Consider the following 13203-nt stretch of genomic DNA (forward strand, 5'->3'; position numbering starts at 1 on the left):
TTGGTGGGGGATGGCCGAGGGGGGGGGGGGGGTTAGTTTATGCTGGCTTTCAGTATTCTGGGTGGCTTGGCGTAGTTTGTTAACAGCAAATAACATAGGGTTTGACAGAGAGGCACTTAGCAGCCACATCAAACTAAATAAATAAATAAATAAATGGAAATGAATAAAACAAGGACATGCGTCCAGCAAAAACACATCATTTAGAGACGACAGCAGTGACCGGATACAAAAAAGACTGCTAATCACAAAGACTTAGATGAGGCAGGGAAAGCAGAGAAAGCAGTTAGAGAATGAGTAGAAAGACAAATAATTGGGAATAAATGGAACTATGTAAATTATTGGATACAAATGTTAAAGAAGGATGTGAAGGATGGACAAAACAAAACAATGTCCCATTTCCATTTCAACCAAGAATTGTTGCCATGACAGTTAACACGTGTGACATCAAACGCAATCAATTTAATCAGTCATAGCAAAACAGAAGCACCAACAATCATTGAAGATACACATTTAGACGTTTTTTTTCTCAATTAACATCTTCAGTTTTCAGCGTAACCTTAGAGTAACCTCTCCTACATATTCAAGCCCACTGAACAGCACAACACAAGATAGATGTGTGGGCTGCCTGTGAATCTGGAATCATGTGCAAATGTAAGTGTGCATGCAAAACAAAATTACTCATTGCTTTTCCAAAGTCCTTCCCATGCATCTGGGAAGGCACAGAATTAATTAGTTACAAACGTACATTACAGATGTTGTGACAGAACGACTTCGTCATCATCTGTATGCTATTTTCTATCATCTGTCTCTGGCTAGAAGATGTACACTGAAAATAAAGAAAGCAATGCAAGCTATTTATTTTGAGTTGAGTTGATTCGATTTATTTTCGATCAAGAACAGTTACAAACAATTCTATTTCAGATCTGTTGTTTCTGTTAAACTTTCAATTAATAATAATGATAATAATAATAATAATAATAATAAATACAAATGCTGAAAAGCTTTGCTATCACAGGAATACATTACATTATATTAAAAAGTTATTTAATATTGTAATAATATTTCACAATATTACTATTTTTATTATATTTTTGGTCAAATAAATGGAGCCTTGGGGAGAAAAGTGTTTTCTTTTAATAAAAAGCAACAACCCATAATTTTGTATTTTCCATATGAAATACTGTAAATGATGGAATGTGGCAAAACTGAAATACTAACATTTCAATATTTATAGAAAGACTTCTGTATAAATACATAACTAAAGTCACATTACTTGAGAGTGATTTCAGTCTGTTTTAAATGTACTGAGAGAATTTTCCTCAAGGGCAGAAAAGGGAGTGCATACAGAGTATGACCATTCACCCACTAAATCTTGTCTGTGTCTGCAGCGGCAGTAAGAACCATGCTTCGTTCATTCTTCACATCTGTAGATGTGTGGCTAGCTTCACCATATCTCTCTTTTATGAGGTGATGCTTGGGGTGCTGAATATGAAATGATCAATTATGCTCCATTTCTACAGAAGTGTGTTGCTACGCCTGTGCACACAGTCAAGGGAGTTCTGCCACTCTCAAATGTGAGTTTCGCAGGAAGTCTTGTTTTGGAAAAAAACAGCTCAGATAGTTTATACTGGAGGGCCTTTCTATCCTGGCTGTAATGCAGCTGATGATTATCTATCCATTCTAGAATTTAGTATTCATTTTCTGTAATTACTGGGCATGGAGTAATGTGCATGTCCACATTTATAATTTAGCTAGCCACCTTTTGTCTACATGTTTTTTGTGTAAGGCCATGATGTTTTTTTTTTTTACTAATATATTCATTATGAATTCTATGTGGGCTCCTTCTTCTTCTTTCTAAAGCCACAAGAAGCAGAAGCCTTGGAGGATGAGAGGAGATTACAAGTGGTTTTGTGTGTGTTTTTGTGAGAGGTCGACCTTTAAGACCGAGCAGTGTAATGATCTCCTACACCTTGTCTGTGTCTCCGGTTGCAGTAGAGTATAATTGAGGTGTAGATATAAAAGGAAGATCATTAAAACTTCTATCTCTCTTTCTCGACCTCACCTTTGGATCTATCTCCATTGTTTTTCTTTCTGCCTACATTCTTTCTGCCTACTGTCCTGAGACCTTTGGCTGAAAACAGCTCTTTCATTTGGCTGTGGAACACTGCCAAAATTATTTATGACTTCAGGCTACCCTTTAACCTCCCAGTTATAAAATCTTAAGCCTCAGTAAAAATTAAAACACCACAACACACACTGAAAAGTTAGCACTTCACTAATGTCTTTCTGGCTCAAACGCATGTGATGAAAGGATGAAAAACAAACCTGCATTTGGTTCAGGGTTTCAAAAAGAAAACCTGGTACCTGCATGTTTTTGGCAGCACCACAATGTGTGTCCTAAGAACATTTTGGCTTTATTTAAAAAAAAAAGAAAGACATATCAAATAAGCCACTGGACCGAGTCTAAACATGTGTGCCTTTGAGTTTGACACCTGTATGCATGAAAGCATCAGGGGCAAGTGCTTCTCATGAAACATAAAGCAGGCAAACATTAAATTTCAAACATGGACAAGACCTCTAGATTCAGACACACTCAGGATTAAGAGCAAAGTTCTTCTAAACCGATTCAATTTTTTATATTTGACATATATATCCAGAGTGTCTACTAGACATAAATCTGGAAGAATGTGCTGTTTCCATTGAATTAAAACATACAGTCACCAATAAAGTAGTACTGTATATTCTAAGTACTATATGAATGCAGCATACATGAATGTACACGATCACAGGATTTGAAACCTATTTCAATCATATACTGTAAGAAGACAAAAATCAAAATTATTTTGCTAACTTTTTGTCATGAGATGATATTTGCATAAATTGGACAAAAGACCTAGCAGGATGTTTACAAACCACATAGCCAACAGATTCAGAAGAACTCAAGGATTCAGATGAAAAAGAGAATTTTGATTAGCTATGAGAACATCCTATCCAAGTCTGGTGTATCCGAGACACTTTCAGAGAAGAAAAATGTGAATAATTATACGAAAATATAAATAAATACAATATTTTCCACCACCATCACTTCAGTGGACCCCTTAAATATTTCATGTTTATTTATATATATATATTCTTTTTTGGTAGGTAGTCATGCAATACACAAAATAACATGCAGTGAGCCAACGATTCAAGGCCCTATCCATATGCTTAGCACTTTGGCTTGAGTATGAGTTTGTGTGTCAAGTATCGCAGGAATAGATGCCGACACTCTTTGATGTTGGATGCTTGAAATGCCACCGCTGTCCAGATTCCCCCTGATACACTCATTCAGCCCAGTACAGCGAAACCCCTCAGATCACAGCATAAAAGCTCAAACCTACAAAAAAAAACATTTTTTTATCCCTCTTTTTGGATTTCCACTCATGCTGATCCATCTACCCACTCAGTCCTCTCTCTCTCTCAATCTTGACTTTTTGTTGCTGCTTTCAAAGGCGGTCACAGCAATTCCCAACCGCAAAATCCCCATTAAGCTTCAAAGCTCCGTTTACTCCTCCCTCTTCAACATGTGCATATATGTGACAGAGCGCTTTACTGGAAGGTGTTCAGCTCATAAGCATGTAACTAGGTAAACAAACACACATACTTCTAAAATATGAACGTTACCGTTAGCAATTTTTTAATTACTGATTAATTAATAAAAATTAAGATTTCATTTCAACTCAATTTCCTAGATATGATGTTGTCTTAAAGGGATAGTTCATTCAAAAATTAATGCATGACTTTCGTTTTCTGTGGTACTTTTTTTTGTGTGCAAAATATCTCACAATGGCTTACAATGGAAGTCAAAGGTCACTAAAACTTACCAAAATTCTTCAAAATATCTTTGAGTGTGAGTTCAGCAGAAGAAAGTTAAACAAGTTCAGAAGGGCATAAGGGTGGGTAAATAATGACACATTTTTAATTTTGGGGTGAAAAAACCATTTGAGGTGGATGCTTGTCTGTCATTTCTGCACAACTACTGTCACCAAACAAGTACTGTGCCATTGGTTTAACAGAGTCACAGAGACACAGTGTTTACACTTTATTCCAGAGGAATCAGCCTATAAATGGCTTACTTACAGTTGTCTCTGCATATTAAGATGGAATAGAAGAAAAATGACACACTTCAGCTCTTACTCTGATCCGTGTGAGCGTGCATTATGTGTATTATGTGTGAGATCCAGGCTGTATACTTCTAATGTGATTCTTTAGGAAACAGCTGTTCGGAGTGTAAGACCATTACTCATACTCTCAATGTTACTGTATCTTCCCTAAAACAAAACTCTCCCTCTCTATTCCTCTCTAAAGGATTATTCCATCTTATTGGGCCTGTTCCTCCTACTCTCATCTCTCAATTTCCTTCTTTCTCCCACTTTTCTCCCTGCTCTCTTTCTCTGCTGAGATCTCAGCTCTTTTGATATGAATGATACATGTATTCCTTAACAATCTTTCTGTCTGATCTTTCCGTCACTGCAACAATTCTCATTAATGATTAATCTCAAAGTCTTCTATACACAACAAACCACAATACTCAAAGTACACACAAACAACTGAACATGCACCAACTTTACTTAAGAGCCAATTAAATTAATGCAGCACATAAGCCAATTAAATGCATGAAGCATCAGCTGAAGATCAAGTCAAATCCTACAAAGACTGATGGAAATGAAGATGAGAGGCAAATAAAAATTTCTAAGTAATGATTGTTTAATTTAAGACTACCTTATGTTTTTATGACAGAATATGTTTTTCACCAGTGAATGAGTGAACGATTTGACCGTTTCAAGATTTCTTTTTCATTTTACATTTAAGTAGTCAACTTAAAAATGTAACCACAACATGATTCAAGTAATATTTTCGTTATTAACCATTAAAGAAAGTGTAGCACAAAAGAAGTTGTCAACATGGTGTCAGTGTGAAACAGATTCAATTGTTAAATATCTTTGCAAAAAATATTCTTAAAATATGAAGGCACATACTGTACAAACTTGTCTTAAACATATAAATATATATGTTAACAAACAATATAAGAAAAACGCTAACAAGTCAAGGCATTGCACTGTGCTGCTTTTCCAAACTCGCATCTAGCAATATGTTCTACTTACTGTCCTTCATAGAGCACGTCACACGTGAGCGCTTAATAAATTAACATGTGCTTAGCCCACCCATAAATTCAGAATTCACAACAAAATCTGACATTTTAAAAACCGATTTCTTTGACGCAGTTATTCATTGTATAATAGCACTGTAATTTTTAGGAGCTTGAGTGCCCCTGGCCACTTAATGCTTTCATTGTATTTGAAAAGCGCAGCACGAACATTCTTCAAACTTTCTCCATGGAGTCACAGTGTCACAACAATGGTCTGGAACAACATGAGGGTGAGTAAATGACAGAACATGTGAGCGCTCCAGAGTGGGCACGATTTAGCCTGTAGCAGATTTGGCATGTTGGTGTATTCATTCGCTCCAAGATCGCTCCGATGCTGCTCCATCACGAGCATAAAATATGAGTGATGAGTGGAGCTGGAACGGAGTGCTTACAGAGCACTTTAAGCGTGAGGGGGAACTTCTGGGAAATAATGACAGAATTTTCATTTCTGGGGAAACTAATGAAGCAGTTGCGAGAAATAAAGATATAATAAAAAATAAAGTATAAATTACTAGAAATTAACACACAATCTACCATAATTGGCAGCATCATATGGAAATGCAAAAAAAAAGCTCATCACTCCTTAATCCAACATTCACGGTGTTCACTCTTTTCAGAAGTCAGCCTATGAATGGCTTCTTTATAGTTGTCTCTGCGAATTACACTGGGATATAGGAGAAAGTGTTTTAACACTAAAAACCGAAACACTTCACCTTGAAAGTATGAAAATATTACATGATAAATCATCACATTTTGTGCCGAAATTCACTTTGCGAATGTGCCACATCTAATGTGATCTGATCAACTGTGCCTTTAGGGTTTTCTGTACAAATGAAAGTTGCTGAAGTCTTCTTTAGATGTACCCACAAAAGTGCAAATTTGAAATAGATGTGTCTCTTCTCTGGGAGAGGAGATATGAAGACGGCAGCATGTGAAAGACTGAGGAAAAGAGAGGGATGTGCTGAAGTTGCAGTCTAATATACTTGAAAAGGTTTCTCTGCTGAGAGCTTGTCTGTCTGTGGCATTTCTTGCTTTGAGCCATTTCTTACTTGGTTTTGATGTGACTTGTTTGTTTGCAGGCGTATTTTCAGAGATGATGCTATGGTTGAAAAATGATTGCAAGGACAACGAGATGAGTGCAGGAGAGAAAGAGGAATAACATGATAAGGGAAAGAGAGGGGAAGCTTTTGATGAAGTGGAGCTTTGAAGAAAGGCCATTCAGGAAGCATTAAATCAAAGCCAGATGGTCTTCTGATGTGCCTCACACCAACAGTCTGTCTTTACTTTTTCTTGCTTCTTCTATTCTTCCTAGCATGTTTTCCATCTTTGCATCTAATCATCTCTTTCTACCATTATCTGCCTTTCACTGGTATCTGGAGACACTTTATGAACAGGCAACAGAAATCAGTGAACTTTGGAGATAGAGTAAGATCAGACTGCAGTGTATAACAATAACACAGGCTCATGGAAAGTTAGGCAGCCTTATCTGTGCTTGAAGTGCTTATCTGTGCTGAGAAAATTAACTGGAGAATAACATGCACATGAAATAGATCAGTAGGATCACTTGAGCTTAAAGGGTTAGATTGACAGTTCATCCATAAATAAAAAATGTATCGTTTACTCAATACTTTTTTTATTTTTTTTATCTGTGGAATATAAAATCTATTTTGAGAATTGTCTCAGGGCTTTTTTGTTTAGTCAATGATGATCAAAAGTATTTACCAACATTCTTTATAGTATCTTATTTCAAAATTCCTTTCTTTAAAAAAAATATAACATTTTTAACAATATGAGTGTGTGTAAATAATGAAAGGTTTTCATATTTTTTATTAACTATCCGTTTAATTCTTGAATTTGTGACTTTATATCTCTTAATTGCAACTTTATTTCTTGTAATTGTAACTTCACATCTTGCAACTGTCACTTCATATTTCATACTTAATTTCTTATTTTAAACAGTTACCTTTTTACTCTTTGTTGGAAACATGCTTCCACAGTTAGTGACATAATTCACACACACACACCACTGATAACATTTTTTTTTCAGTAACATCAATGATTTTACAGTAACAAAGCACTTATAATGTGCAAACTAGAAATTTGTATACAATTGTAATCTTTACATTGTTATTACATTAATAGGCAATGCACTAATAGTGAGTTCTTCATTCATTGTCACTACAATTAATAAATTACTATTGTTTAATTAGCTTATATGTAATGAGTTACAGTAAATAATGTTTTTATCCAATAATTAACAACCTGTTAACTATGACTTACTATAGTCCTCACTTAAGATGAAGTAATAGAAAATACTAAATTGCCATTAGTTAGGTTCTTTTAATCAACTTTTATTAAACATGAATTGCATTAACAGTGAGTGTTCCTAAAATGTTTCCAAATACATTAAGCATAAATGTGTATCAATTGACTTTATAAATAATAATTTCTTTAAACAAAAATCAAACTGGTCTCTGTGCTCAAAATTGTAGGTAAAAAAAAATACAATTTACAGACTATGACTATAAACTATAAACTAATACTTTTCAAAGTATTCATAAGTGCTTTATTATTGCATACTTATGAATTGTTACCCATTTTATTTGTAATGCAAAATTGTATGTAAAAGTATATAAAAGGATGAATCCATTTTTATCAAAGCATTATACTATATGTTCTATAAATATTCAAAAGAGTATTCTGTTCCTCAGAGGAACTTCAGAAGAGTTCCTCAGATATCACAAAGTAACATCAAATAAATGTGAATACATTTGCATGCTATTGTCACTCATTCAGAATGCTTAATGACTAATGGGATAACCTACAGTATGTACAGTGGGTACGGAAAGTATTCAGACCCCCTTAAATTTTTCACTCTTTGTTATATTGCAGCCATTTGCTAAAATCATTTAAGTTAATTTTTTTTCCTCATTAATGTACACACAGCACCCCATATTGACAGAAAAACACAGAATTGTTGACATTTATGCAGATTTATTAAAAAAGAAAAACTGAAATAACACATGGTCCTAAGTATTCAGAAATACTGAGCAAAGGGTCTGAATACTTAGGACCATGTGATATTTCAGTTTTTCTTTTTTAATAAATCTGCAAAAATGTCAACAATTCTGTGTTTTTCTGTCAATATGGGGTGCTGTGTGTACATTAATGAGGAAAAAAAAAAACTTAAAAATGATTTTAGCAAATGGCGGCAATATAACAAAGAGTGAAAAATTTAAGGGGGTCTGAATACTTTCCGTACCCACTGTATATATGTCAACACTCTGCAACATAAAAACAAATCATTTTTGTTTTGAGCAGTGTGCAGTGACCGTCAAAGCTCTGGGCTCGCTGCATTGCGCGGAGGTGGTTTTCAGCTTTGGCATCGACAGGTCTTTCTCTTTCTCTCCCAAATGTGAAAAATACTGCAACCAGTGCCTCTTCTTAGAAAGACATGCTTGTTGGTGACAGTTGCTATGGGCACTACCAACTCACACGTCATTTAAAGTTACCATCTCTCCCACGGTTGCCCTTTTGCCTGTTCTGCCACCTCGTGCACCCCCACCCATTTCTCTTCTCCTCCTTATGTCCATTTACTCCCCACTTCATGCACACACACTACATTTGCTCCAACAGTTTTCAGGTCAGTATGATCTGGTGTTCAGACATCTCGTCTATAAAGATAACGAGTGTTAGGAGAGATTCCACTGGTGAAATATTGCAGGCAGAATAATTCATTCTGGCTAATTGGACGGTGTCTGATCGGCTGATGAAACTATCTCTGCTCTGCCAGTATGGTATGACTAGTGTACAATTTCTTTTATGACACAAGAGACTTATGGAGATCTGAAATATGGCCATTTTGGCCACCAAAAACCACTGAGTCAGCCACATAAAAAAATACAAACACAAATACAAACTGATTGAGTACAATTGTACAAACATCCAAAAAAGCCTGAATGACAGTAGTCATTAGCGGGCTAATCTTGATCATTTCAAGAGATTCATAACCCTGAAATATGACAGCCGACTGAGAGATTAGGCTATTACGCAAAATGCTTTGGGGCATGTGAGAAACTGGCATGACTGCAATAACAACAACAACAGTGACTAATAAATGATCTGAGTCACCAAGCCCTTGTTTTACTTTAAATAATATCAACAAACTGACAGCAACTTAAAGACGCCCAAATCTTGTTCCACATGGTTGCATACTACACATCAAATATGCTTGGACTGACTACGGTTGTGTAACCTTAAGCAGTATTTTTGCTTTCGGCTTGGACATGCAAGCCTATTGTCATGTACCTTATTTTTTGTCCTTCAGGCCTGATTATTAGTCAACAGTCTTTCAAAGAAGACCCTTCTCTCTGTAATATCTGTATGTGCTTGACTACTGTTGGTTGCGACAGTCTCAGATCTCTATAAAAAGGTGCCTTTTATCTTAGGAACCTCTGATCCCTTGAGCTTCTGTGGATTTTTGAAACAGCGACACTGTCAAAGGGCTCATCTGATACGAAAGAAGTAGACATTTTTAGAAGTCAGGGAGCCTCAAAGCCTAAACGTGTTCTCAGTTGACACAGTTAAACATATATCACTAAATTCAACACAAAATACATAAGATAAAACATTTGCATTTTTAACATTTCAATGTATGGCCTTAAATATGACCAAGGAGGTCTACAGTTCCTGGAGAAAGCTATACGTCAGCATTGTCATTCAGACACAATTAACTTTGAATGGAAGTTTTTACAGTATTTAAACAGGTGATAACCAACCAACCTTGCATGTGACGTTCTGGGGCACCATTAAAGCAGCCAATTCCTAAAGGATCGGTTTTACACCTACCTTAACACCACGAACTCTGAACTCGGTGAGCGCTCTGTGCATTTTGGTTGCAGCGGTGGGGTGGTCTTTGCCACTGGCTATGACTTTAACCAGCAGTGAGTCATAGTGAGGGGAGATGATGGCCCCCTGAAACGCAGACGCACTATCCAGACGAATGCCCATACCCTCTCCACTGCGAAACACCTGTTGAATGATGGGAGGGAAATAGAGATAAAGGTTTAAAGGTTTAATTTCAGGAGAAATACTGCTAGAATGAGGATGAGTGTAAGTATAACAATACAGATACAGTGCTGACACACAGGGTACAGGGAATAAGTTTCACGAGGTGCTGTGTTTTGTATTCTAGTGGTATATTAATCGATAAAAACATTATTTTAGATTATGTAATATTTTGATGATCAACATCATGATGATCAGATTCAATCTATTTAATAGATACAATTATTTGCAATGCGTCATATGCTACCGTTCAAAAGTTTGATGTCGGTAGGTTTTTAAGTGTTTTTGAATGTCTCTTTGTGCACCAAGGCTGCAAGGCTGTAAAAACAGCAATACTGTGAAATATCATACAATTAAAAAACTGTTTTCTAATTAAGAAATTTTAAAATGGAATTAATTCCTGTGATGGCAAAGCTGAATTTTCAGCAGCCATTACTCCAGTCCTCAGTGTCACATGATCCTTCAGAAATAATTTTGATATGCTGTTTTGGTTCTAAATAAACATTTCTTATAATTAAAGCTGAAAACAGTTTTGCTTCTTAATAATTTTGTGGAATTCAGGATTCTTTGATGAGTAGAACATTTAAAAGAACAGCATTTATTTCAAATAGAAGTCTTGTCGGACACTTTATGCTTTCCGTATGTGACGCTCATACAGTGTTTGCTTTCTTTATTGAAAGTAGATTAGATTTAATATTTGTCAAATAAATAGATGTGTTCTACATGTAATAACCAGAAAGGCTTTTCAGCAAATAGGTTATGTGCTTCTTAATCGAGTGTTTAATATAATAGTATATTATTTAAATACCAATAAAAAGGGATCTATTTATTTATCATTGTATGTCCATAAACATGATACAATACAACATCAATATTACATGACAAAGGGTTTTACTGTTATAAAATCACAAATTTGTGAGCATTAGGGGAAGTGAAAGTGTCAGAATAAACATGGAACGCACGTCATCGTTGTCGTCATTGAGTCATGAATCATGAAATAGCTGTGTTGTTATCAGAGCTTGTGCAGCCACTCTGAAGAAACTGCAAAGACTGAGCCAGCCAAATCGCTCTCTCAGGACACTACTGATCACACTAGCTCTAAAGCCTAACCTCACACACAGACATAAACCGCTTCAGCTACAATTAAAGCATCACATTAATAAAGCTTTAATGTTTTCATTTTTCATTTCATGGGTATGTTCTTCAGTGCAGTGCCGTGTGCTGTAGAGTGTTGTGAGTCTCGGCATGCCTGCATTATTTATGCTGCAATCAGCCTGCTGTGGCACATATTAGTACAAAATAATCGCATTACATAACCAACTATGCCAGTTCTTGCTGAGGTCATTCTCTCCTCATATAAAGTACTCTTATCAGACAAACATTTGTGAATAAAAAAAAGAAGAAGAAGAAGAAAAAAAGATATGTCACAGGGTGCAGGAATGGTTATTAAAACACTGCTTTTACTTTAATGTAATGCTGACTGGTGCTCAGACATGTCTGAATTGTATTTTTTGTTTGCTGTTTGTTTCAGTATATTGCCACTGGAACCTATAGCTGAAAAGTAATCAGAAATTATATTGATTTTAAATAGTTTTTAGAATAAGTTATAATTTATCTAAGGAGTCAATTTTGTCTGATCTAGGTCTGTCAAAATGAACACAATACATTAACACCAATGATTAAGAAACTGTTAATTAACAGTGTTAATTCCTTTTAACACAGTTAACACATTTATCTAATGTGACATTAGAACTATTTCTCTCTGTTCTGTGTAATTTTGGTAACACTGGTAAGAACCTCTGGAAAAGTATGAGCGCAAGTGTCATTATTCAACAAACACTTATTTACTAAGCTGTCTAAATGGGGACATTGCACTACAACCAACCCCTAACAGATTATTATAATTTTTTTAAAATACAAGACTCTTTACAAAAATCAATTGTTATACTGCTTTTTTTCTTTTAAATGAGGACATACCTAGGAGGTTTTAGAGATTTTGTAGTTTCAAATTAAGCAAATTTAATCAAATTAATATGGGACATTTAACAGCAATTTAACAGAACATCCTTATCAACAAAAATCAACAAGCATAAAACAGCATTATTCTTGGAAACGTTAATGCAGGCGTGTCCAATCCTGTTCCTAGAGGGCCACTGTGCTGTCATGAGATGCTGAAGGTCTTGATTAGCTGGTTCAGGTGTGTTTAATTAGGGTTGGCACTAAACTCTGCAGGAAGGTAGCCCTCCAGGAGACACCTCGCCTTGATGTGAAAACTGTCAGAAAACAGCACAGCTCTACAAAGCCAACTATGCCAACACTGAATATGAGAACAAATTAGCTTTAAAGATTTTTTTAAATTAAATTTTAATTGATTTGTTATCCCTTATCACTCTCTGCTTTTTAAAAAAAATCCAAGTCCAGGCAAACTTATATTTCACTTATATTGCATGAAATTTTGATTAGATTGGAATGGGTGGTGTATACCTGAAGTAATATGATCAATGAGAAAAATAATAAACACGTAAACACTTGAATGCAACGACCTTTCTAATCAGATTCAAAAATACCTTGTGTGCATGTGCAGTGCTGTGATGCATATTTTTTACCAGAGCACTTTTATAGCAAGATCTCTTTTTAGATACGTTTTACTTCTCACAAACGTATAAATATGGCTTTGTTGAAAATACATACATTCACATGCAAATGAAAAGGTGAATTGGATTGCAAAGTTTAAGGTTCATATAAACAGAACTTTCAGAATCTGAATCCAGAATGGATTTATTCGGATTGACAAAAAAAAATAGTGTATGTAAACATACATCATTTAAAGTAAAACTCTGTTTTGTCATTGCATGATATGCTAAAAAGACAGCGAGTTGGGTACATAGACAAAACAAAGTTGATACCTTTCAATACCTGTCTTGTTTTTATGTATAATGCACAAATAT

The 13203-nt window shown here is 35.3% G+C and overlaps 1 protein-coding gene across 1 annotated transcript in view; it reads right to left on the reverse strand.

Moving 5' to 3' along the window:
* pcxb (pyruvate carboxylase b) overlaps window positions 1-13203 on the reverse strand; it is a 215090-nt gene that overhangs the window by 95857 nt on the left and 106030 nt on the right. The window contains exon 10 of the mRNA XM_016269466.1: window positions 10037-10219. Coding sequence (XP_016124952.1) covers window positions 10037-10219 — 183 coding nt within the window. The remainder of the gene's footprint in view (window positions 1-10036; window positions 10220-13203) is intronic.

Source organism: Sinocyclocheilus grahami, unplaced genomic scaffold (assembly GCF_001515645.1).
Source record: "Sinocyclocheilus grahami isolate Dianchi unplaced genomic scaffold, SAMN03320097.WGS_v1.1 scaffold52.1, whole genome shotgun sequence".
NCBI lineage: Eukaryota > Metazoa > Chordata > Actinopteri > Cypriniformes > Cyprinidae > Sinocyclocheilus > Sinocyclocheilus grahami.